General features: G+C 43.0%; 1 protein-coding gene across 3 annotated transcripts in view; it reads right to left on the bottom strand.

Annotated features, from left to right (window-relative positions):
- wrn (WRN RecQ like helicase) overlaps positions 1-25,796 on the bottom strand; it is a 44,700-nt gene that overhangs the window by 12,434 nt on the left and 6,470 nt on the right. For all 3 annotated transcript variants that reach the window (XM_036529757.1, XM_036529758.1, XM_036529756.1), the window contains exons 10-31: positions 25,042-25,122; positions 23,715-23,859; positions 15,950-16,025; positions 14,478-14,545; positions 12,580-12,688; positions 12,191-12,259; positions 11,708-11,790; positions 11,224-11,330; positions 10,682-10,869; positions 9,922-10,096; positions 9,318-9,499; positions 8,882-8,983; positions 8,545-8,637; positions 8,193-8,334; positions 7,314-7,484; positions 6,805-6,902; positions 4,187-4,253; positions 3,773-3,843; positions 3,021-3,102; positions 2,141-2,253; positions 1,504-1,618; positions 762-893 (exon numbers count right to left, since the gene is read on the bottom strand). In XM_036529757.1, coding sequence (XP_036385650.1) covers positions 762-893; positions 1,504-1,618; positions 2,141-2,253; positions 3,021-3,102; positions 3,773-3,843; positions 4,187-4,253; positions 6,805-6,902; positions 7,314-7,484; positions 8,193-8,334; positions 8,545-8,637; positions 8,882-8,983; positions 9,318-9,499; positions 9,922-10,096; positions 10,682-10,869; positions 11,224-11,330; positions 11,708-11,790; positions 12,191-12,259; positions 12,580-12,688; positions 14,478-14,545; positions 15,950-16,025; positions 23,715-23,859; positions 25,042-25,122 — 2,469 coding nt within the window. The remainder of the gene's footprint in view (positions 1-761; positions 894-1,503; positions 1,619-2,140; positions 2,254-3,020; positions 3,103-3,772; positions 3,844-4,186; positions 4,254-6,804; positions 6,903-7,313; positions 7,485-8,192; positions 8,335-8,544; positions 8,638-8,881; positions 8,984-9,317; positions 9,500-9,921; positions 10,097-10,681; positions 10,870-11,223; positions 11,331-11,707; positions 11,791-12,190; positions 12,260-12,579; positions 12,689-14,477; positions 14,546-15,949; positions 16,026-23,714; positions 23,860-25,041; positions 25,123-25,796) is intronic.

Here is a 25,796-nt window from a genome sequence, read left to right as displayed (position 1 = left end):
GGAGCAATTCAATGCTATTCAGGGAACAGGAATCTTTGATTACCTCACCCGTTCCCTAAATGAATATAATGATTTACATTAAAAGGTTAATCACTGATTTATGGTCATGTTTACAATTTGACCCTCCACACTTTACATGTTACCTGTTTTTGACAAAGTCTTGTATTTCTTCTCGCTTTTTTATTTTAATAATTAATTTCTTGTAATTAATTTCTTTTGATTCTTTTTAATTTGTGAGACAATGTGTGACCACTTTCTTGGCTCTTGCTTGAGGCACTTCCTTTTAACTGCCACCAGAGACTGCAGGAACATCGGCTATTCAGTCTAAGAGCTCGAGTATTTGAATGTAGCCTCTTTGTCAGGTGTGTCATGTTTGGCATGTCACTTGTCTTCTGTTCAAAATGATCCTTTTGACAGCAGCCCATTTGTTATCTTATAATAACAATATTAAGATAACTGATAGATGTCTTTGTTCTTTCTTTGTTTTCCAGCAGTCTGGCTAGATCTAAAACATATTCCCTAAACCTTAATCTGCCTTCCAGTGACAGCCATTGAGAGCACAGGATTGCTTGATCTGGAGCACAGAGGCAGCAGCAACAGCAAAAATGTTTGAGAAAAATGTAAATCCCTTTTCCATTTCACGACCTTGCCAGTAAGCTCAAAACAAGTGTGTGTTCCTCAAATGCCTAACCAACGTGAGTGCAAGACAAGAGTGTGTGCCTTAAATATGCTGCTGATGCAGGGTACATAAGCACTCTTACCAGGCTCTTAGCCTCCTCCTGGAAGAGTCTGTAGGTGATGGCGGCGCTGTCTGACAAAGAGGAGAACACGGCCCTCTCCACCGGCTTGGGATTAGCCGAGCATTGGGCTGCAGAGCCAGCAGACACATTGACCTTGGGGAGAGAGGCAAGACAGACAGACAGGTACTATGGATGACCGCCACACAGCTGTTATCCAATTCCACCGCGGGGGCCCTCGGTGATTTGCGAGTTCCCGGCACACTCGAGAGATTTTCGCTCCGTTATATAACTGAATTCACAAGTGTTTGTACACCCACACCTGTCCTTCAGAGCATTATGCAATGCAACGTCTATTTAAAATTAGCCTTTACTTGTAAAACAAAACGGAACAAGTTAACAAAAGCCTGTCGACATCAGACCATCCGCAGCAACGGCCCCTCCGCCCACAGTATTGCACGAAACTCGACTTGATGTGATTATGGTGTTTCATCATCACCAGAGGTGACAGCTTCACCGGGTACAACTTTTACTGCAAATCTCCACTGCCAGGTTCCTCAATTATGTTTCTGCAGTACCGGGCGGCGCTGAGGCAACTACCCAGCAAGCTGTGCATGATCAATACTCACATAACTGGAATAAAAACCCACAAATTGAAGATGGGCTGGGACTTGTTGATACTGCGGTCCAATAGGGTATAAACCTGGGCGTGCTGCGTTGTCTGTGGCCGCCCCCCCTCCCAGACTTTGGCCCCTGTTCGGCGTACCTGGAGCCCATGAGTCTGGCAGAAGTCACTGATGGCTGCGAGCAGGGGCGCCAGCATGCTGGACTTGGCCTCGGACACCCCGTCCACCAGCTTCAGGCTGGCCAGCGTGCACGGTCTATAGAAAACACAGGGTTAGAGCTGAATGAGCTCTGCAGGCTAACCACACGGGAGACACTCAAGGGCCTCACGGGGTGCGTGTGTGGCTATGTGCATTCATTCATTCATTACTGTCTGCTAACATCTCATGGCTAAATAAAACTTCGCAAGAAATACATCACATATGTTACCACAACCTGGTTATAGCTATGGCTATTTTTATGGCTGTAATTTCCACTATTGTGTAGGGGGGGTTTTGACATTTCAGCTCAATAAAAACCTCTGCAATACGCATTTCCTGTGATAGGCTGCTGCACAAAAAACTACATCAAAAACAAGCACACTAGCACACACAGACACACACACACACGTCATGATTCACTTAAAATGATGAGCACATCGTTTTGCTGTACAATACTCTGACTGATGACATACTGTATTAAGTGTATGTAATGTGTAGTCACATATGAAAAAAGGAATATAACTATTATTCACTATGACTGTCTCTAGAGCGTGAAACTCTAGCCATTGTCAAACATACCTCATCTTAGCCATGTCGAGCAGGATCTTATTGGTGGCCAGGATGGCCGGTGGAATATCTTTCTCACTGGCCAGTTTCTGTCGCCCAGCAACCAGCCTGCCATAAAGCTCAGCCTTCAGAACAAGAAAGGCAGCAGCAATGGTAAGAATGACATCGGCTTATGCTTTTGTATAGTTATGTCAGGACAGCTGTGGTGCCTTACAGCGTGAATCATTCCTGTCTTCTACAGTTGGGTTATTTAAACAAATCAACAGAAGAGGTGCTAGCTTGCTGGCTAAAAATGTTTCTGTGTACAAAACAAGCATGAGCAATTTTCCATTATGGTAACAGACAGGACGTAGATGCAATAAAGTATACCTTTCAGGTACTTGCCTATCATTGGGAACATGATGCAATATATGGAAATTCAAACATTTCCATTCACCATGACTGAAATATGACTTTAAAAGTTACAGATAGTGGTTGTAAATGGGACAGTTAATCTTTGGTCATGCTAGAAAGCTTACAAGGTCAGGCAGAGGTCTCTTAAAAGACTTAATGACATTTTGAATGACGCTGCACTTGGCACAAGACAGTTGAAATGCCTGTAGCTGGCCATGGCCAGAAGAAGATTACATTACATTTCATGCCATCTACATCGACAGGCAATTTTCCTTGGGTTTTCAAACAACACAGACATGTTCTGTTACAGTCAGTGGCATCTCCTACACTACCCAGCTGTCGTCCCGCTAAGCAACAGCCCAGACTGCTGCCATCTCTAACCAGCCAGCATGATGCCAACCCACAGACCCACCTTCCAAATTATGCGCTACGTGATTCTGGTAGGGAGACATGATGCAACAACGGTGGCTGTTATAAACACACTGCCACATTACCGTACCTGCAGTTCCTGCTCTCTGGCAGAGAGCACTGGGGACGGAGCTTTGGCTGCAGGCGATTTCGGAGAAGACCCAGGGCGTGGCCTACAAGAGCAAACAAGATATCCCGGATACCGGTACTTCAACTCTTGGCGGCAAAAACCAATAGCAGTCCCAACTTTCCGTTCAGTTTTGCTGTTGCTCTCATTCATGCGCAAGGGTATGTTTATTTATTTAATTTTTTTACCCAAAAGCAAATTTGCTTAGATTTGACTAATGATTCTTTTTACCAAGATTAGGGTTTAAAAGGAAGTAAGATGTAAAATGTATCCAAATGGGTCCTTGTCATAAACACGTCAGCTGTTTCTGAAGTAAGAAAGTGGATAACCTGTATACAGTGGTCCCCCCTTATCCGCGGTTTCGCTTTCCGTGGTTTCAGTTACCCGTGGTCAACCGCGGTCCGAAAATATTAAATGGAAAATTCCAGAAATAAACAACTCATAAGTTTTAAAATGCACGCCATTCTGAGTAGCGTGATGAAATCTCGCGCCGTCCCGCCCGGGATGTGAATCATCCCTTTGTCTAGCGTATCCGTGCTGTATACGTTACCCGCCCATTAGTCACTTAGTAGCCGTCTCGGTATATATAGGGTTCGGTACTATCCGCAGTTTCAGGCATCCGCTGGGGGTCTTGGAACATATCTCCCGCAGATAAGGGGGGACTACTGTAATCATCTTTTAGGTTTGCTAGGTCTCTAAATGCATCAGTTCAATACCTGGCAGATGACAAATCAGCAGACTTGCTGGATTTACTGGTTTCTTGCCTGGAATATTTACTCAACTGTTCCTGAGATAAGGGATGGGAAGAGTATTTTAGTGTAAAAACGATGATATTACAACATTACGTAAGCAACATTAGTCAACATTACTTAAGCACAGATATTAATGGATTGCATTTAACCCATCACACTTACTTCACTACTTTGCCCTCGAATCAAACAATATATTTAAATTCACTGAACTGTCTGCAGTTATACCTAAGTTAAATAGGTCAATCCACAACGCTGGGATTATAAAGCAGCTTATGTGCAAAAGCCCCTAGCACCTCTTATGTTCAAAAGCATCACCAGAGTCCTATAACCATTAATGTGTTACATAGCAAGTGCCTCCACAGTATCAAATCCACCTACCTGAACCGAGGCTGTTGATTGGCTTTCAGGAGGACCAGGCACAGGTGGCAGGGAAGTGTGACTCCGTCTACAATCACATACCAGCATAACCGATTAGCACTGACAAAATGCAAACGATGGATGCATCCCTGCCACAAAGACATGTCAACGAGATGTTCCAAGCAGAGAAGAATGTACTGCAGTGCAGATGAGAACAAGGAATCATCCGGAAAATACCCATAGTTAGTCTTGACTGCACACATACTGAGGAGTCAGGCTTGACATTCACTTTGAGCTGTGTCCTCATGCTCAAATGCAGACTACACACAGCAGAGAATTTGTGACTGAGAGGGACAGAAGAGGAACTGAAGCCAGGGGATCTGTTACAGAAAGGCGTTTCACACTGCACTTAGCCCAGGGCTAAAAGCATTCTTAGAACCTTCTTAGCCCCAGGCTAAGGGAGCTGTTAGCCCCAGGCTAAGAAAGCTTTCACACTGGCACAATCCTGGCACGTTCCAAAGTGGGCTAACCCCGACTTTAGCCTAGGGCTTGCTGGCCCTGCTCTGGAGCAGGGTTAGCCCCGAGTTTGCGGGGTTATCCCCTGAAAACCGACTAAACACGGGGCTAAAAGGTGCCAGTGTGAAACAGGGCTAAAGTAAACAATGGACTTTGTGTCACGTTTTTGTTGTCCAATCACACGACTTCTTCGTCACGTCATTACAGTACGCGCGTGCCTTATGCTTACATTGTAACTACTACTAACAGAAACCGGCAACATTCAGATGTTAATGGTACCTAGCAAGCTAGCTAACCTAAAACAACATGTCCGGAAAAGACTTAAAAAGATCTAATTGGTCACAGGCGGAAACAGCATTGTTCCTGAGTTTGCGGTCGGAAAAGTCCATTCAAGACAAACTAGATGGAACATGCCGCAAGAGAAAGGTTTTCCACCATCTGTCAGTGAAGCTAGCTGAGGCAGGTTTCAATAGGACGCCGGAACAACTCAAACAAAAGCTAAAAAAAATTTGGGTTTCAACACCGCTCTCACATAAAGCCCTGCTAATGGTGACATTTTAACGTTGCTGCTTGCTGTTAAAGAGTAGTCACGCCTCATTCTAGAATGTAAACGTTAGTCGCATGTTCCAACAGACATTTAACCCAGGGCTAGTAGAAGTGCAGTGTGAATCGTATGGCCCTTGGCTTAGGTTAACCCTGGGTTAACATTGTGTGTGTGAAAAAGAGTTAAGTTGTCCCAGGGTCAAGGATAGCCCTGGGCTAAGAATATGCGAAGTGAAAAGCCTTAGAGAGGTCTGGAGGGAGAGCTGAAGCCGAAGTTGGGGGAACTGTAGCTGGAAGGGATGGAGGAAGAGCTGAAGCCCAAGTTGGGGGAACTGTAGCTGGAAGGGATGGAGGAAGAGCTGAAGCTGGGGTAACTATGACTGGGAGGGATGGAGGAAGAGCTGAAGCTGGGGTAACTATGACTGGGAGGGATGGAGGAAGAGCTGAAGCTGCGGGATCTGTGACTGGGAGGGATGGTGCTGGGAGAAAGATATCACACCATCACACCGATGTCCTAGAGCCACGAAACAGGTACAGATTTTTTGCACCACTGTAAAAAACCGGCTGCTTGAATGCAAACCCGTTTCCCTCAAGGACATTTCTGAGGGGATGAGAGGAACGAGGTGTAGACTCTAATTACAGTGGACATCAACCGTCCGCAACATTCAAGTTTTCAGAATCTTAGAAGTTCTTTATTTACATCTGAAAACAAAACAAGCTAATGCTCTACAGCACACCAGAGGCAATTAAGCCAGGCAGAGGTAACCATAATTACAGGATGTTCAAAAAAAAAAAAAAAAAAACAAAGCAGCTATTTCAGGATAAAAATGTCTGATATCAGCTGCAACAAAAGAAGCACGCTGCAGTCTGAACCTGAATATCCTCCCTCCACTGAGTCATGCTCCATTTTAACTTACTTATACGAGGTTAACTTCTGAGCCTACAGACCGGCTCCATGCCTTGTCGGCTTCGTTCAAAGGGAATTTAGGCGTCGCAATCCAATTCGGCCCCTCAGATCTGAACAGCCTTTTGCTTTGTTTGATGTCCCATGTGCTGCAACAGCTGGCTTCCCCACATGCGCTTATCGAATTCCTCCTCTGAAACCAAGGGCAGGGCTGAGCTGCTGATAAGTGGGCGAGGGAGGGGACTGAGCAACAAGAAGACTGCGCCAGTGTCCCTGTACGAGCGTGCGGACAAAGGCTGAGAGCGCAGGCACTCAGGTTGACTCAGAAGGTGAAAGTGAGTGAGGTTTAATCGGCACAGAGGCCAGGGGAGAGTGAGGCATATGTAGGCGTAGAAGCCGAGAGACAGAGCGAGGCTTACATTGACACAGAGACTAAGACAGACACAAAGGCTTACATCAGCATAGGCTGAGGTAGGGAGTGAGACTTAAACTGGTGCATAGACAAAGGATGAATGGGACGTGCAGCCACACAGAGGCTGAACTGGAGTGATGTTTACATTTGGTCAAACACTGAGAGAGAGCGAGGCTTATGTGTGCACACAGGCTGAATCAGAATGAAGCTCACGTGGGCGTGAGGTGTATGTTGGCACAGAGTTTGAATGAAAGCGATGCTTACGTTGGCACAGAGATCCTGGTAACCAGGATGTTGCTGCTGGGCTGGAGAAAAAGGCTCCGCTTGGTCTCATCGCTCGCTTTGCTCAGCCACTTCTTCGCCTTTGTGCAACAAGAAGAAAAACATCTACTGTCGAATGACAGTCTGGGATAGTCCTCCTAACAAACAAAAACTGTTTTCCAATTTAATTCTTCAAAAACGCCTACGCAGGCTAACAGCTCCTATAAACACATTCATTAACAAAAAAGATGAAAACAATTAACTCAGGTCACAAACTTTTACCTAGCTGAGATCCAAAATGGATCCAAACAGCATCCTTTTCACAAGTAAGTTTACAAAAAGCTAAGAGTGCATCTACAGTATAAGACCCCTCATCTGCTCATGTACATTTAATTACGCTGGGCTGGACTTCCAACAAGTTCCTGGCCATTTATACGGTGCATGCCATGTTTTTAATGGAATCCAGTACTAATAATAAAGCTGACAGGCCTCAGGCTTTGGGGGGGCATTACCTTGGGGGTGAGCTTGCAGAGGGTGGAGAACCTCCTGTGGCCATTGCTCTCTTTCAGGTGTTCCTCCATGAGGAGCTGGTGGCCCAGCGCTTTCCACCAGGTCTCGGAGACACCCCTCCCCGCCCCAAACAGCGGGTGGCACCGGTACTTGTCTGGGAGCCTCTGGGAGTCCTGTGACAGACAGAGCATTGCATCATGGTACAGGTGCTTTGGAGACACTCATATCCAGAGCAGCTTGCACAGCTTACAGTTTTTACGGTATCGACTTATGCATTTGGATATTGCCTGAGGCAAGTCTGACCATTTAGATTAAGTACTTTGGCCAAGGGTAAGAGCAATGCCTCACTGGGAGTAGGACTGGCAACCCTCTGGTTGTGAACCCTGCTCCTTACTGCTATGCCACACTGCTGCCTTGACCCCCTCTCACCCTGCATGGCGGTCGCTGCACACAAACTCACTTTCGGCCACCTCTTTTCCTTTACGTTTACTTTCCTTTTGAAATTGTAGTTTTGGCTGCTGCTCACTGGCACTCTGTGCCTCCTACTTTCTGCTGTTTCATACTTCTAATAACTCACAAAGTAGTGTATCATTTTAACATGAAAAAATATTCAATAAACTTAAGCATGCTTTCTCTCAAATGTATTTTCTCTATATCAGAAGGTTATTTACTGGCCATCATCCCAGGTAGTGCTGCAGATGTATTTTAGCTCTGACTTCAAGCTTCACTCACTGTCAGATGTGGCTTTAACCCTGACACACGCCCATCGAGTGGACCCCGGGCCACATCCGTCAGACGCACGTGTTAAGGGGCCCAGTGAGCCACACATGCACGCATACACTAGAGGTCTATTGCGGAAAGGCGCTGACACCAGAACTCACAGAGCCACGCAGGAACAGAATAGGCACTGACAGCCCGAATCGCCCATCCAGTGCGCGGATGGCACTCATGAGCTGGTACGCCTCTTTGCCGAAATCCCGCAGCTTGGGCTCTTTGTCCGGCATGGTGTAGGTCCCCATACCCCTGGTAACACAGCCAAGAACAGCAAAGCTCAAGACCAAGCACTCCTTTGGCAATGCACATATCGTCACACAGCTCACCAGGCTGCAGCAACCTGGCTTCACCCCATCCCTAACATTACAATGCAAACCACTAAATGCTCCCCTGGTTCAACACTTTTCTTACCGGGAGTACAGCAGAAACCACACTTTCATCTATTCTGCAGACACCTACCTTGATCTGCAGTTGTCACAACACCTGCTGGTCCCCATGATGCCAGATGTGACTCTCCGCAGCTGTTTATCTTCAAAGTGTGAAAGGATCAGTCTGTACAGCAGAGTAAAAAAAAAAAATAATAAAAAAAAAACTTCAGTGCATAGCGAGGGTTCATATTTATAGAATAATTACATGCTGAAACACAGCACCTCTCTCAAAATAAAACCTGCATGTGAAAATGTGTTTCTGCTTGAATGAAGTGACAACTTCACTAGAGATCAAAAAGTGAAGGAGCAATGCTCTGCGCATATCAAGCAACGAAGCCGCCTCCCGCACCCACTGAGTGCAAACTCACTTCCTCCTACACTTAGGAGAGGAGAGGTACTGCTCCATCTTGGCCATCATTTTCATCTTGTATCCCCGGAATTTGTTGCTCTTTACTTGGTTAAGGAGAAACCTGGGGAGCATTTAAAATGTCACAAAGGTTTAATTGTGTTCATTTTCCTTTTTTAAAACTAGCACATATACACACGTTGTTTGATTTTCAAGCCCAAAAGGGAATATTTGAAATTTACAATGATGTCCACATTATACTACTGATAAATTTGTGTGTGTGTACATAATACAGGGGGGAGACAAAATAATGGTAACACAAGAAATATATGAATATTAATTAACTAATATGGAATTGGGCCAACCTTTGCCTTCAGAACATCTTCTTGGCTATGTAACCAGCTATGTGGTATAATCTGTCACTAGACTGCAGACTACTAACCAAAGACTCAACTTACCTGTTCAAGGCCATGTCACCAGACGCCCATAAGACATGACAAGCACTGGGTAACCCATCTCTCCCCGCACGTCCAATCTCCTGGTAGTACGACTCCATCTCCTTGGGGGCCCCATAATGGATGACCTTGCGAATATCTGCCTTGTTTATTCCCATCCCAAATGCAACTGTGGCGACCATGCACTGCAAAGGACAGTTTTACTTTTTTGGGGGGTACAGGTTGTATGGTAGATAGAACACAAGAGGGCACTTAAGAGATAAGGAAGTAACTGCACTTGAATAAGACAATGTATCACGAATGCCCCTAAGATCAACTCTGTTCTTTGGAGAAAGGTTACAATTGAATAAAAATAGAATTAAATATTTGTCATAAATGATGCCATTTTCCAAAAAAGTGGGGCTGAATATCTCTCAACTTCCAAGGCAATCATGATAACGATATAAAAGCCACTTGGGGAAGAACACTGACATATTAATTTGTGTAGTTTTATTTTGGCACGGAACAGTAAATGGTCAGCCAGCACTGCTTTAAAGTATACCAGAATACATTATGTAGCTAACTTTTAGCTGAACCAAAGAAAACTGAAAGCAAGGAGAGGACCTACCTGGATCTCATCTCTCATGAAGCGGTGCTGAGTTTCTCTCCTCACCTTGATATTCAGGCCAGCATGGTACACACCGCACAAGATGCCCAGTTTGGACAGCGCAGATGACACCCGCTCGGCTTCCTTCCTCGAGGGACAGTAAACTATGGCGGGGCCTTCAAATTCATAATCACCCCTACAGAGGTGGATTACGCAAATGTTCACGAATGTCTGCATTACACAGACAAACAGCTGCACAGTCAACACTGTGACAAAACGTACATGCAGGAATCAAGAGGTAAGAAAAAATCCCCTTGCATACAGCAATACAACTTTTTGAATTTGAAGAAAATAAATGTTAGACAATTCATTTTTTATGAAAATCTTTTACATTAAAAAAGAGACATGCACAAATGTAAACTATGAGATCACAGAGCAAACTAATTTAAAATAATTTATCTTGGGTAAGCTATAGAACAGGTAAGTGTTATTTACATACATATTTATTTAGACACATATTATACGTGTAAATAAGGACAGACAAGGTTTGCATGACACTTTGATGGCCAGCTGACATACAGAATTAAAAGCTGACAGCTTCAGAGTGATATAAAAAAAAAAACATACCTTTGATTATTGCACACGGCTCAAATTATGCATGCTCAAAAATGTATATTTTATATATATATTTCAGTACCAGTATCTCACTCTACTTTGTAACTGCACTGCACTTCCCTACAGGGAAAAGAGGAGTACATTTCCCCATTCCACTGGGACCTACATGCTCTTCTTGACCAGGAAGGACCTGAGGTCCTGCGTGATGTCCCCTGACTTCCGGAGCACTTCCAGGAAGAGGTTGGGCCGGTCAAAGGTCGTACAGGTGATCATGGGCTGGAGTAGCCTCAGGCTCTGCACGATGTCGTCCCGGATGGAGGGACTCGCGGTGGCCGTCAGGGCCAAGATGGGAACCTAAACAGGAAGGTTGCACTGTGACTGAAGTCCTGCGTGATAAACTGATGTGCAGCACGTTGGCTGAAGGTTGGATTCGGCCGTGCCTTAGCAAGCTGCATATCTACCATACCAATCAAAAGTTTGGACACACCTACTCATAGAAGAGTTTTTTTTTTTTTTTTTTTATTTCCACATTTTAGAACAATAGTAAAGACATCAAAACTATGAAATAACACAAATGGAATTATGCAGTGACCTAGAAAGTGTTAAACAAATCAAAAATATCTTGTATTTTAGATTCATCATTATACTGTAACAGCATAGAAAGCCAGAAGGTCTGCACATGAAAATGAAGCTGCGGTATTAACCCACCTCAGGAAGCTTGGTCTTGAGATTTCCCAGGCTTCTGTACGCACCACGGAAGTCATGGCCCCACTCAGATATACAGTGGGCCTCATCGATTGCTATTAGAGTCAGCCCTGAAGGATGGGGACACACACGCGCGCAAACACACACACACCCATTCAAATCTATGTCATTTGATAATATTTTTTCCACAAAAACATGGAGCACACCCAAACACTTCATGTGGCACGGGCCACTCTTAACCTAAAAAAAGGAAAACGTATGACTGTCTTGACTGGCAATGTTTAAGTCCAGTCAGGATAAGACGAAGCCACCAGTAAAACGCTATTTTTTCACCCAAATAAAATAAAGATTATGGAGCATTATAATGCCTTTCTGTTTTACACACACACAATCTAGCTATAATTTTGGCATCTCAAGTACTGGCTTTTTGCCATGTTCAAACACTTATAAAGCCTGGTAGTTGGCTTTGTTGGCCTCTGTTGCTTACCTATGTTACTGTTGAGCTGCTCCAGTAGCCATATGCTTCCTGAGCAGAATTCAGGCGTCATATACACCACTCGGTAATGGCCCCTGTAAGGATAAAAACAGTTATTCACATCCATCAGCAGCTTCCTATACATGTGTCAGAGGTGCTCCATTCCAGCCCATACACGTTCGCTGAGTCTGACCAAGCAAAAAAGCCTAATACATTCAAACTCGTTATGTCCTAATTGATCCACATCAGCACAACAGGAAGAGAACGCGATGATGACAGCAGCGAAGCGGTAAATAAGTGCTGTACTGAACAGCTTTGTCTGCAGTAATTTTTACCCTACTCCAAACCAATGAAATACAAAAACGTGTACCAACAACATTAAATGTTCACATTAAAAGTGATGGTTAAAGGAGGGACACAGTGAGAACCGATATCCAACATCAATCCGGAGACATAAGACACTGGTGACACAGTAAAGCCTTAAAACAGACTTACATCTGTAGGTCAGGTAAAATGTTTTGGGTCTGAGCAGATCCTAGAAAACAAGCTGGAATGTTTGACATTCTGGGAGGGAAAGAGAATAGTGCATTATATTCAGGCATCCTCTTCAAGTAATGGCAAAAAAATAAATAGCACTTATAAATGTACAGACAAAAAGGCTTTTCACTATAGTGTTGCTTCTAAAAAACACTGACAACTGTGCACTTGAACAAGGTGCTTAGCCTGAATTGCATCAGGAAATATCTAGCAGTATGAATGGATTGAGAAGGAAACCAAGTTGATCCAAGCTGTACTGGATGTGGGTCTTGGCTATAAGCAAATAAAGAGTGTGCTGTAACAGGATAACACTGTAATAGGATAAGTAACACAGCAGGTTTACCCACTTGAGCTGCAGCACCTGGTCCTCCATGAGAGAGATGAGAGGGGAGATGACGACACTGACCCCCCCACTGTACACAGGGGGAAACTGGAAGCACAAGCTCTTCCCGTAGCCTTCAGAATAAGAACAATATGTTGCTCATTGAATATAGCTAATAGGGTTGCACGATATAGCTGTCGCGATATATCGAATAGCTATTTTTAGCGCAATAACAGGTATCCCCGGTATGTGGCGCTGGGTTTATTCCTGTATTTTTTTCCCTTTTTTCATACCTGATGCGGGAGCACACCTCCATTTTTCCGAGGAAATGCTTCCGGGGGAAAAAACGCCACTCGTATATATTCAATGTTGATATCACAGCAACAGCACTATGCTGCTTCCATGTGGTAGATTGAAACACATGCCTACAAAAATAAAGAGTAAAAACATAGGCTATGCCAAAGCTAATAGGTTAACCAACATATAGATACGAGTGATATTTTTCTGCCTCGGAAGCATTTCACTGAACTTTGGAGGCGTGCTCCCGCATCAGGGATGACTAAAGGGGAAAAAAATACAGGAATAAACCTAACGCCACATACCGGGGATAGCTGTTGTTGCGCTAAAAACAGCTATTCAATATATTGCGACGGCTATATCGTGCCGCCCTAATAGCTATCAGCCCTGAACGACTTAAGTAAAACGATGTCTGCTAATTACTCAGATACAGATCTGTGAACAAAGGGTGACATTCCCAGAATCCTCTATATGTTCTGAAGTAGTTGCAAGGCTGGCACGTTTTCACGTTCATAGGCTCTGCGTTTAAATGTCTATACAGCACTGGAGTCACTGCAGTCAAATGCAGACTGCAAAACATGACCTAGATGATGCCAGTACTTGGGAATGAGAAATCAGCAATCTATAGCAAAAAGCCAAAACTGCAATGGCTTACGCTAAATTGTGTGCCATTTGAGGTACAAAGTAACGATAAGCCACTCAGATGAGACCATGTATCAGTGTATAAGTGTTCTGAAATACTCAGCCTGTCCCGATACCCAAGATTCCATGCAAACAAATGAGCAAACTTTCAGTGAAACCACCTCCTCTCCAATGAAATAACCTGAATCAATCACATACATTCCTATAATATCATGACGTGCATTTTGAGCTGTTGAACAGCTTCTTGTGCATGAAGAGTTGGAGTTTATTCAATTTGCTTTTTATATCAAAGTGATGCACCCTAGGAACTATCCCTAACATTGCAGACAGCAGCTGTGCGAAAGGGACAAGACAGTTGTAAAAGAAAAAAAGAACAGCGTTCCTTATTTTCTGATTTATATTTCACTGAACCTGTTACGAAGAATTCACAGCTCTCACATACACACTTTTCCCTTAGTTTGCTCATCCAAGCTAGTCAACATGGCAGAACAAATACCTTAATCTACTGCAACAAACTCTCTACTCTTTATTAATGGCTGGTACATTCAAGGTAACACTAATCCTACAAAACTATGGTTCAGAATTAACTTGGCACCCACTCCTTTGGAGGGAAAAACCAATCTTTCCTTGCGGATTTGAAATGTTTTATTTTTCTAAAAATCAGGTCCATGAACTTCATGTATAAACCAAAGGCCTACAAGGCTTCTGGTGGCTGGCAGACCACACAGCTTATAGACCACATTGATGAACAATGCAGTAAACTCCATAATCTACCATAACAGGGGAAAGCTGGGGGAAAAAGAAAGCTTCCAGCTATTGAGTAAAACCTGCTGGACAGATAATAATGGATTCTGTAAATGAACAGAACACATTCAATTTCCTTGTCACTATATAAGCATCCATTGCTTTTTTACAGGCTCAGCGCTTGGCAGTAATCATCATAAAGATTTTTGTCAATCATTATTAACCTAAAGAAACACTCACCGGTTGCCATGACAACAAGGTTATCTCTCCTCTCCTTCACAACCGAGTAAATCACTTTCCATTGTACTCTGAAAAAGGAAAAAAAAATGATGTTTTTTGTCACCGATGCACCAGATAGGAAGGATTTCTCTTCAAGTCGAAATGCAATTTCTCTCTCCAATCATCTACTTTGGACTTCCATATCAATTATGAAATTGAAAAACCTCAGCCGGTGATTGCCTATTCCCTGGTAGAGGTGATGGGATTCTCATGGGTGATGAAAGAGAGACCCCGTTATAGCCACGAATTTCAACAGAGGGACATCAACATCCTGTCAAATAAGGTGTTACAGTTGCTCCTCAGTGCAGCCAAGGGGCTGTTGCATTGACACTACCTCTATCAAACACTGACCTGGGTCAGGACTGATCTCACTCATCTCTCTTTGCAATACAATACTCAGTGTAGACAAAAGTAAGCACTGCGAGTTTATGGAATGAAGAATTGGGATGCTTCCTTAAATAAACAGTACCGCGGACACAAGATCTTTATTTTTGTTTGATGCAAGAAACATTACCAAAACCGCCACGTAACAACGTCTGGAGCTCCATTCAAATAGCTGAAGCAAGCGGCTATTCAATGCATGTGCTGCAGCAGGTTGTGTAGATGGAGAACTGAGCGATGAAGGATGTACCATGTAGAGGAATGCTGATCAGTGACGGCATACATTCTCATGCAGTCAGGGATGCATCCTTCGTTAAATTCATAATGCAAAAACGTGTGCAACACTAAACCTTTCATTTCTTCAAATGAGCCAATTTCCACAAGTTTTTGGGCACAATGAATGAGCTGTCTTACCTCAATCGAATGTTAATTAGGCATCATTTCATTACTGCCAATTTAACTGGAATTAACCGTATTAAATAAGAAATCAACAAAACATACCCCAGAGGCGTTTCCAAAACGATGCGGACAATCAGCAGCACAATGATTTTGCCTCATACAGTTTCTATTTTGTACTGTTTTACAAACTAGCCTCCAGAGACTGTATTAGCATTAATATGGACCTGCCATATACAATAGGGATGGAGTGAGGGGACATCTGATAGTCCTGAAGTGCATCTGAATTCAGGCTTCACTACAGAATCGAAATGAAAACGTCCAAACTGACACATCAACTTACACCTGAATGTGGCCAGCAATAAGCAGGCAAATATATATGCCCTCAGTTGGCTTGCTATTGCAGGGTTCAAATGCATATGCACTACAACCTCTGCGATATGCAAAACAAAAAACAGACAAAGTGAGTTCTAGGGAAACAGCACAACTGAGGTGTCATTACACTGTAATGCTGCTGTAAAAGTCTAACCTTGCCAAAATGCAAAGTAATTCCATGTAAAAATGTTATTCACCCTTAAGATAAACACTGAACGGATATCTCAGAGACCGAAACAGCACACAATTCAGAAAGAGCAAAACAATGCAGGCCTACTCACGGCTTGAAACTGGAATGGCCAAAATACATTTTCAGACATTTTATTTCTTCACAGCTGGGTTCTGGGATGGAGGGATCTGGATGCAGAGTGTGAGAGAAAAAACAACTGACTCCATTGATTGTGACAAAACACACTCACAGCTGTCTGAACAAATCTGAGTCTGAGCTTAATCCCAAACTGCTGTTCTTAAACTTTCCTGCTGGCAAGGAGCCCAGCTCTCTAAAGAAATTAAACTTAAAGACTGCAAGTTAATTCAACCAGTTTTGAGAAAATGTTTATTATTTTATTATTATACGTTGCTTGCCATTACAATACACGCCCACTACAATCCACGGTGACATGCAAAATTTTCAAATCTTCAGCACTGTACTGTTGATGAATAAACCCAAAAAAGACTCTTTCCTAAAACACTACACTTGACTTTGAACCTGACCTTAAGCATTGCAAAGTACACTAAAGAGTACAATTAACATTACAGAGTAAATTAAAGGAGGATGTTGTTGGATTTTGTTCTAATTTTAAAAGTAAACGAACCGGACCAAAAGCGCGCTTGGAGAAAAAGCTTTATTCGGCGATGGAATCCGGCAGCATCTCTGCCTGCGAAGCTTTAACTCAGGGAACTGTTACCGTGATCGGCCTTTTATACCATGAAACAAATGGCAACAAACAATAGGTTTTACACTGTTGCAGCATCAACCTATGTTCCCAATGCAAAGCGGGATCCTTTGATGCTGACCGCGTCTTTGTGTGGTGATGGTTGCCAATTGCCCACTCCCGGTTGTATGCTAGACTTGATGTCTGCTGCCTGCCTTAATCAATTGCTCTTGGCTCCAACTGTAGCGTGGCACCAAGGTGTGGAGCTTCCTTTGTAACTATGATAATAAGGCCATCAGGTTAACAGTTCTCTGATTCTGAACCATGTCTGGTCAGAAGTTAGAAACACTATAATCTTACATTCCCCCCTTTGATCATAAAAAAATATGATCACAAAAATAAAGAAATAGTTGTAAGAAAATACAGGAACGGAAGGAGGGGAAAAAAAAAAGAAAAGAAACCGTAACATGTTGATATTAATCATGTACACAGTCTAATCCTGAGCACAGGCACCTCTGCTTACAGTATAAAATAAAAGAATATCATTTTATGATGATACACGGATACATTGAAAGATGTACAGAGAAATGACATTGGTGGCATGGTGGATGATCGCATTCCACACATGCTGCTGGATTGTGCTGTTGAATGAGGTCTCCTGACGCAGTCTGTGATATTGTGGGCTTGGTTGATGCAGATGTGTCCCGTGTCCCGTGGTTTTTCAGCAGATATCAGCCAGGTGTCAGGTACAGTCCAGCGCAGGTGTCCGATGACAGCCAGGGCACCCTTCTCTCTCAGCTGTTAGGAACCCTGCTCTTCACTGGAACATCTGCAATGACACACAAGAGAGAAGGCGGGAACGCATCTTGCCAAAGTACATAAACATTTTTTTAAAAATGGATCGTTATTCCTAAAAATGCCTAAACTGTCCCTATGTAGTTTCGGCGGGACGCTACAGTATTTATCAGTGGTGGTATGATGACCTCTTCATCCTCAGACGACAAGCTAGAGCCTAGACAACTCTAGTCCCGCCATGTCTGGACTCTGATAAATACTACCGCCATTCTATCCCTCATCTCTAGGCGGATTTCCTAACTTGCAATGGCTGACATGGTACCACTTATCTTGTCCCTGTACCTTAACTGCTGCATTAGTTACTAAAAGAACCTGGTACGGACGTCCCTACTAGGGTTCTAATGCTACACTCTGAGGTTTGTGTGCGAGAGTTTTTCGCAGTACCGGATCAGGCTGTCAGAAATTAAATGCACGTCGGCCTTGCGCAGATCCATTGTTCCGGGTTGGGGCATGGGCCGGCCTGTGATGACGGATGATGATGTGATAACTCAAAAGCTTTAGTCCAGTTTCCAAGGGATTCCTTCCTGGTGGAGCTTGGACAGATGTTCTGTGATGACAATTCATTCTCTGTGTTCGACCTGAAGCTTGTGGTCTGTAAGGACAATGTAATTTCTTGTATTTATCATGCGACACATTGTGAAATGTGTTCCTTGGTCTGAGTCTGTGCATTCTGGCAGGCCCCATCGAGGAATGATGTCCTTCACCAGTGTTTTGGCTGTGTGGGCTGCCGTTCCATGTTTAGTTGGGAATGCTCCCACCCATCTGGAGAATTTATCTACAAGCACATCCTGAAACCTCCCACACTTAGGCAGGGTTATGTAGTCCAACTGAAGGTGTCGGAATGGACCTGGTGGGGCTGGTGTTCCCCCAGCAGGGGTCTTAATTCTGGTTCCAGGATTGTTGTATTTCAGAGCGTTAGTTTGTAAGGCTCTGAGTTTGGCGTCCTGTGTTCTTTCAATCCTTGCTGACCATTCCACAACCTGATTGAAAGCTGTCCCAACACCATCCCAGTCATCATAACGGACTTTAAGGGCTTTGGATAACTCTGGCTTTAGTCCATTCACAAATGAAGTTTTTAAAGGCATGCCAGTATCCTTGCCTATATTGTCACTGTTGTTCAGACCAGCATGTTCCAGCCAAATCTGCTTAAAGCGTTCCTCATATTCTGCAACACTCTCTCCTGCTTTCTGTGTGCATGAAGTGATTTTGGCCCCATTGACTTCTGCAGGTTTAAGTTCATATAAAAAGGTTCGTACAGCCTCCCATCCTGCATCAACATTGTCTTGAGACTCCCCTGCCCTTGTCTCTACACTTTCAGTCAGCTTCTTTTGATCGCTGTCCCTTAAGTTTACATTGAGGATCATAGCAGCATCCAGTGGGTGTAGAGTGTAAATTTTTCGTAAGAGTTCAAGAACTTGCCAAGCCTTGCGTGGCTGTTTATATGCGTCTGGTAATTCCTTGGACCATTTATCAATTTGTTCTGTTGTGGCTGGTTGGTAAGTCTTACATGGGAGGTATCTTTTGACCTTCTTTGTCACAATACGAGTCCGTCTCTGGCCATCCTCCTCAAACTCCTCTTCACTTTGAACTTCCACTTCAGTTCTACGGTGTTTGATTACGACAGGAGCAAGCCTAACCTTTGTGCTTGTTGTGGAGGTAGATTTGACCTGTGCACTGCTGTCCTTTGTCACAGGTGCAGCAGCAGGTGTGTCATTGGACAATTCCTCACCGTCTGAGCTGCTACCATGGTCATGTGGCAATTCCTCCAGCAAATGACGGTGTTGTTGTTCCTCAATGGCTCTCAGCTCTTTGAATGGGTAGAGCAGTTCTGGTCTCCTTTGCTTAGCGCCTCCATCATGTGTATTGGAAGAGGCTGCTGCTTTATCACAGTCTTTTGATTGTAGCTGTTTGGAGATTAGATCTAGCCATTTTTGATTTTCAGCTAATAGTCTCTCTTTTTCCTTTTTCTCTTCCTGTAATTGAGAGGCTAATGCTTTAACTTTTGCATTTTCCACAGTGATTTCACGTTTCAGTCTATCAATCTCACACTTTTCCAGATGTTGTCGAATTTGTTTGCACAAAATAACAGACCATCCGTCTCGTCTGCTGCTTGCGAACATGCGCTGTGTCTTTCCCCAGGCCTTTTTGATGTCCGGCAAGGTCCAGAGTCTGTCCTCGGAGGGTTTAATGTTGTACTTCCGTTGGATGTCGTCATTGCATTTCCTTAATCCAAGCCGTTTTTCCAAGTATGAATTTAGGCTGTCCATCATCTGATCGATGGTTGTGCTTGGAGGAGCTGTTCCGTGACGTTCTGTCGTAGGTTTCAATGGCCCAGCCCCATGAACACGGATCTGCGCAGCCGACGGCAACTCAGCAGCCATGACAACAGATTCCCTCAGATACAAAGCAGACAGAGCAGGTGTTAGTGGAGCTGTTTAGACTGTTTATTCTAAGTGTGAATACCCACAGCTATCTTTATTTCAATGCAAATGAACAGGACAGAGTTAGCTAGAGGAAACTGGAATTATACTTTTGTCTTAACGAGGAAAAGACTACAGACAATTTTTATCTTCGAATGAGAAGCCTGGTCAAAAATGTAGGCTATTTTTCAAAATACAGAGTACGTCCACAACCAGGAATACTTTGAGATAAGTGGATATAAATATACTTTAAAAATACAAAATCATTCAGTGATATAGACTATTTTCTTTGTCTACTCTTGATTTCCTCTTAATAATATACTGCGTTTATCTTAACACTTTAGTCAAAGAAAAGAAATCACGTGTTTTTTTTTTTTTTTTTTTTTTTTCTGCTTAGCTGCACAAAACAGAAAATTAAACTTTGGCTCGCCAGTTAGAAAAATTGACTCTTTCCGGATCTTAGTCGGAAGGCTTATCACTTTACCGTTTAAAATGTTAATTCTTTCCGAACCTCGGTCGGAAGGCTACGCTTACAGTTTTTACGGTATTAAGGAAACAAGATGTCATTCCAAACCAAATTTGGAAGGCTAAAGTGCTTACAATTTCAGCGACTTAAAAACAAATACAAATTCTTTAAGCATATAGCTTTTAAGAAAAGTATTCTTAAGTATGCTTTTACTGTTATAAATTTATATATATAAATTTATACTGTTATAATTTTTCTAACGTTACTTAGAACATTTACGTATTACTTACAGTCGGAAAAACAACGCTCGCTTAACAACTTATAATACTAGTATGATGCACTAATTCTTAACTTTCTCACAATCAAGAAAAGTACAAATTTTAGTTCTCTTACTTAAATATTTAATTATTCAACCCTTGCAGCGAAGAATAATTATACTTAATAATAATATATAATAATTTACCAACAGCCTTTCCTAACCATAGGAAGGTGTCCAGCAACCCAGTTGCTTATACTAGTCTCTCCATCAACCTCCGATTAGTGTGATAACCGGCACGATGTGAGATGACTATATTACTAGTACACACTCCGTCAACCTCTCATCTAATCGAAAATATAAGCGTGTCAGTAGCCTGTCACAACTAAATATTTTAACGACTAGATAGCACGACGTGAGCTGACTATATATTTACTCATAGTCTCTCCATCAACCTCCGATTTCACGTCTGAAAACCGGCACGATGTGAGATGACTACGTTTGTATAGTACACACTCCGTCAACCTCTGATCTAATCGGAAAATATAACTAAACATTTACCGGCTAGATAGCACGACGTGAGCTGACTATCCGAAGCTCAATTAACAACTTACAATACCAGTATAATGCACTACTTCTTAACTCTCTCACAATCGAGAAAAGTACCAGTTTTTAATTCTCTCACACTTAAAAACTGAATTCTCCAACTCTCTCACAGCGAAGAATAATTATATAGTACTGAATTCTGTTCCAGAGCTTACACCAAAAACCTTTCCTAATCATAGGAAGGCGCCCAGCAACCCGCAGTTGCTTACACGAGTCTCTCCATCAACCTCCGATTATGTCTAATAACCGGCACGATGTGAGATGACCACGTTACTATAGTACAAACTCCGTCAACCTCTGATCTAATCGAAAAATATAACTAAATATTTACCGGCTAGATAGCACGACGTGAGCTGACTATACCAAAAACCTTTCCTAACCATAGGAAGGTGCCCAGCAACCCGCAGTTGCTTACACGAGTCTCTCCATCAACCTCCGATTATGTCTAATAACCGGCACGATGTGAGATGACCACGTTACAATAGTACAAACTCCGTCAACCTCTGATCTAATCGGAAAATATAACTAAATATTTACCGGCTAGATAGCACGACGTGAGCTGACTATCCGAAAAACCTTTCCTAACCATAGGAAGGTGCCCAGCAACCCGCAGTTGCTTACACGAGTCTCTCCATCAACCTCCGATTATGTCTAATAACCGGCACGATGTGAGATGACCACGTTACTATAGTACAAACTCCGTCAACCTCTGATCTAATTGGAAAATATAACTAAATATTTACCGGCTAGATAGCACGACGTGAGCTGACTATCCGAAGCTCAATTAACAACTTACAATACCAGTATAATGCACTACTTCTTAACTCTCTCACAATCAAGAAAAGTACCAGTTTTTAATTCTCTCACACTTAAAAACTGAATTCTCCAACTCTCTCACAGCGAAGAATAATTATACAGTACTGAATTCTGTTCCAGAGCTTACACCAAAAACCTTTCCTAACCATAGGAAGGTGTCCAGCAACCCGCAGTTGCTTACACGAGTCTCTCCATCAACCTCCGATTATGTCTGATAACCGGCACGATGTGAGATGACCGCGCAACAATAGTGCACACTCCGTCAACCTCTGATCTAATCGGAAAATATAACTAAATATTTACCGGCTAGATAGCACGACGTGAGCTGACTATAAACTTAGTTAGCAACCCCGTTGCTTACACTAGTCACTCCATCAACCTCCGATTAGAAGTCTGATAACCGGCACGATGTGAGATGACTACGTTACTATAGTTCACACTCCGTCAACCTCTGATCTAATCGGAAAATATAACTAAACATTTACCGGCTAGATAGCACGACGTGAGCTGACTATAAACTTAGGCTTTCCCTAGCCTAGACTTCGGTACCTCGGCCTATTTTTTTTTTTTTAGAGCTCTTATCAACAGTGTTAACCAAAACACTGTCAGTTACATATACGTATATTTACTGGTTTGTTTACTTATAAAATAGCTAGGTTCTTCAAGAGGAGTGGTACGTTTCTTACCGAGTTAAGGTCTTTGCGATGTTTGCGGACCCGCAGACTCTTGTCTTGCCGATCTTCGACTGGAAAGTTCAACCGGAAAAATCTCCACGATTCTTCTGCTGAATTGTTCCACTTCGTAGATGTGTCGGTGAGTTTCTCTCGTATCAGCTCCTCCTGGCTGGCTCGCCAATTGTTGGATTTTGTTCTAATTTTAAAAGTAAACGAACCGGACCAAAAGCGCGCTTGGAGAAAAAGCTTTATTCGGCGATGGAATCCGGCAGCATCTCTGCCTGCGAAGCTTTAACTCAGGGAACTGTTACCGTGATCGGCCTTTTATACCATGAAACAAATGGCAACAAACAATAGGTTTTACACTGTTGCAGCATCAACCTATGTTCCCAATGCAAAGCGGGATCCTTTGATGCTGACCGCGTCTTTGTGTGGTGATGGTTGCCAATTGCCCACTCCCGGTTGTATGCTAGACTTGATGTCTGCTGCCTGCCTTAATCAATTGCTCTTGGCTCCAACTGTAGCGTGGCACCAAGGTGTGGAGCTTCCTTTGTAACTATGATAATAAGGCCATCAGGTTAACAGTTCTCTGATTCTGAACCATGTCTGGTCAGAAGTTAGAAACACTATAATCTTACAATGTTCAGATGGTAGTTCTTATTTTCTTGCTGATCCTAATGTACTTTGAAACAAGAGGAAGAAAAGTAACACATTTGCACCACAATACCCCACCTATCACTTGTAAATGAGGTGTGGTGACAGACAGTTCAGACATATGGCTTAAATGACAGAGCCACATTGCAAACAGGACCACAGCACAAGGAGAGCAACTCCTACTGGCCATGGCCATGACAGCACCAACAACAAGCTTTCAATGATTTTTTTATTCCTCTGCTGAAATAACATTGACCTGGCTTACAATAGCATTTAAAAAATGTAACAAGGGGCTATGACCGCTGACTTTAAGAATTTAATTGGCGTGATCTAATTATTTTCCTTTAATTACTTCATGACCATGCTACCAACGTACAAACAATATTCCTGGAGAACCTAACAAGGTTCATAAAAATATAATTACCAAACTCTTCCTCCTCTTCTTCAATGCCCTCATCTTCATCATCATATTCATTTTCAGGGACTGCAGACTGTGCTTGATAGGTTTTCTCTCTGTCAGATTGGAGCACTTTGCCTTTCTGGATTTTTCTTTCCACCTCCTCCGCACACTGGACAGAGAGATGGAGAACATCAACACAACAGCTCTTGTGAACGGCCTCTGGATTGACCTAGAACAAGCATGTTCCCCAGTGCAAAATTAGTGGACAGAACAGGGCTGCGTGGTTGAAGGGCACTGCTCTGACACTTGTTACAGACTCGCTACTTCCCCCGGTTCATTGTTACGTAGTTTGTGTACGAGAAGTAGGGCTGCAACCTGACGTGAGGGTGAATGTACAAAAGAAAAGAAAATTCAAAATAAAACTGGCACAGGACGGCCCTCAGAAGGGATGGAGCCTACCTGCTGCCTTCGGGTGCGGGTTCTCGGCGTCAGTCTGGGCCAGCTCGAGTTTGTCCCGCAGTGGCGGCCAGCTCCGCGGTCGTCGTATGAGTTCAAGTTTTGATTGTATTATTTAAGTTTTTTCTTTTTTTTTCTAAAACTAGTGTTGACAGCCACCATGCAGAAATGCAAAAACAAGTCCCTCAGCCCATTGGGGGGGGGGGGGGGGGTGGTGGATAGCGTTGGGATCCGTCGTGGTGTGGTTCACCGGTGCGCCATCATTATTCTTATTTCACAACCAACAATGCGCATGTGCTTAAATTCCTTTTACCGCCTTGAATCGGCTTCGTGCCCATGAGCTGATCAAGGTCATATCCTCCTCTTCCTTGGCAAACCACTTGTTCAGTTTACACTTGCCGCCATTCACACGCCAAACTCCACCACACCTTTGATCACCTGGAGCTCCTATGAAGGCAATCAGAGGTAGCCCCACCCTTTCGAGGGACCGTCAGCTGCATGATGACGTAGCAACAGGTGCCAAAAAAAAAAACCCAAAACAAAAGAATGTATGTGTGTAGGTGTGTGAGTGAGATACTACCCCCTTGTAACACACTGCCATAGCACCGAACATGATTCAGCTCCTGAGACCTGCACCTCCAGCAAAAATACAAATTGCCAAATGGGTTCTAGAAGCAACCGACTATCAGCTGTGAACTAGGCGTACTGAGAAATGTCCCAGAAACAGCAGGTTCCTGTTTGTCCCGATGAATGACTAAGAGTAATATGTTGAGTAAGAAAAGCATAATAATTAGAAGTCCAGGTGTCTCCTGAGAAACATATCTCAATAAGGCATAGGTAAAAGAATAATTTTCAAATAACAATAATGCATTCAACCAGGAACTGAGTGGATCACCTGAAGCATTGCGCTCTCCAGCTCCTCATCACTTTCAACCACATAGGACTGGTCAGAGGAGTCATTCAAGGCTTTTCGGTCCTTAAACAAGAACAGAAGCATGTTATAGTTTGCTTAGTCATTTTATTTTACTGGATACATAAAGCATGTCCACAACGGGTTTGCCCACACTGCCAAGGGATAGAAGAGGTACTGTTATGTAACTCATTATGACAACAACAGAACTAGGAAAACATATTCACACTTAATAATGAACTTATAATAATGGAGCTTTGCCTGCAGGATTTTGGCATTTGTTTCTCAAAATTCTCTCACGCCTGGATTTTTTGATAGCAAAATCAAAAGAACTGTTCAAGATTTGCTCTTGGTGAACATTTTAACTGTTAAGCCACAAGTGGAAACAGTTGTGAAGAGCAAACAGTGAAAAGCCACATTCCACCTCTGCCTACACCAACAGCAAATCATACACAAACACAACAGACCGCATAAAAAAATTCCAACAGGTGCATCGTGGCCTATGAAACAATACAGCACATGTGTGACATTTCAAAAGCTTTCTTATCATCCAAAAATTGAAAATGGCCAAAATGGCAGATTTCCAAATATTTAAAATAAAATTTTAAATAAAATAAAAATGTCTTGCTTTTGCTATTCGTAATTTTCAGGACAAGCGGTGTCAAAATACAGCACTGCTTTAATGAGCTGTCCTGATTTTCTTTTTGCTGTTCTTTTATACTCTGTGTTTTTTTTTTGCT

Source organism: Megalops cyprinoides, chromosome 5 (assembly GCF_013368585.1).
Source record: "Megalops cyprinoides isolate fMegCyp1 chromosome 5, fMegCyp1.pri, whole genome shotgun sequence".
Taxonomy (NCBI): Eukaryota; Metazoa; Chordata; class Actinopteri; order Elopiformes; family Megalopidae; genus Megalops; species Megalops cyprinoides.
This window is presented reverse-complemented; position numbering and strand designations above follow the sequence as displayed.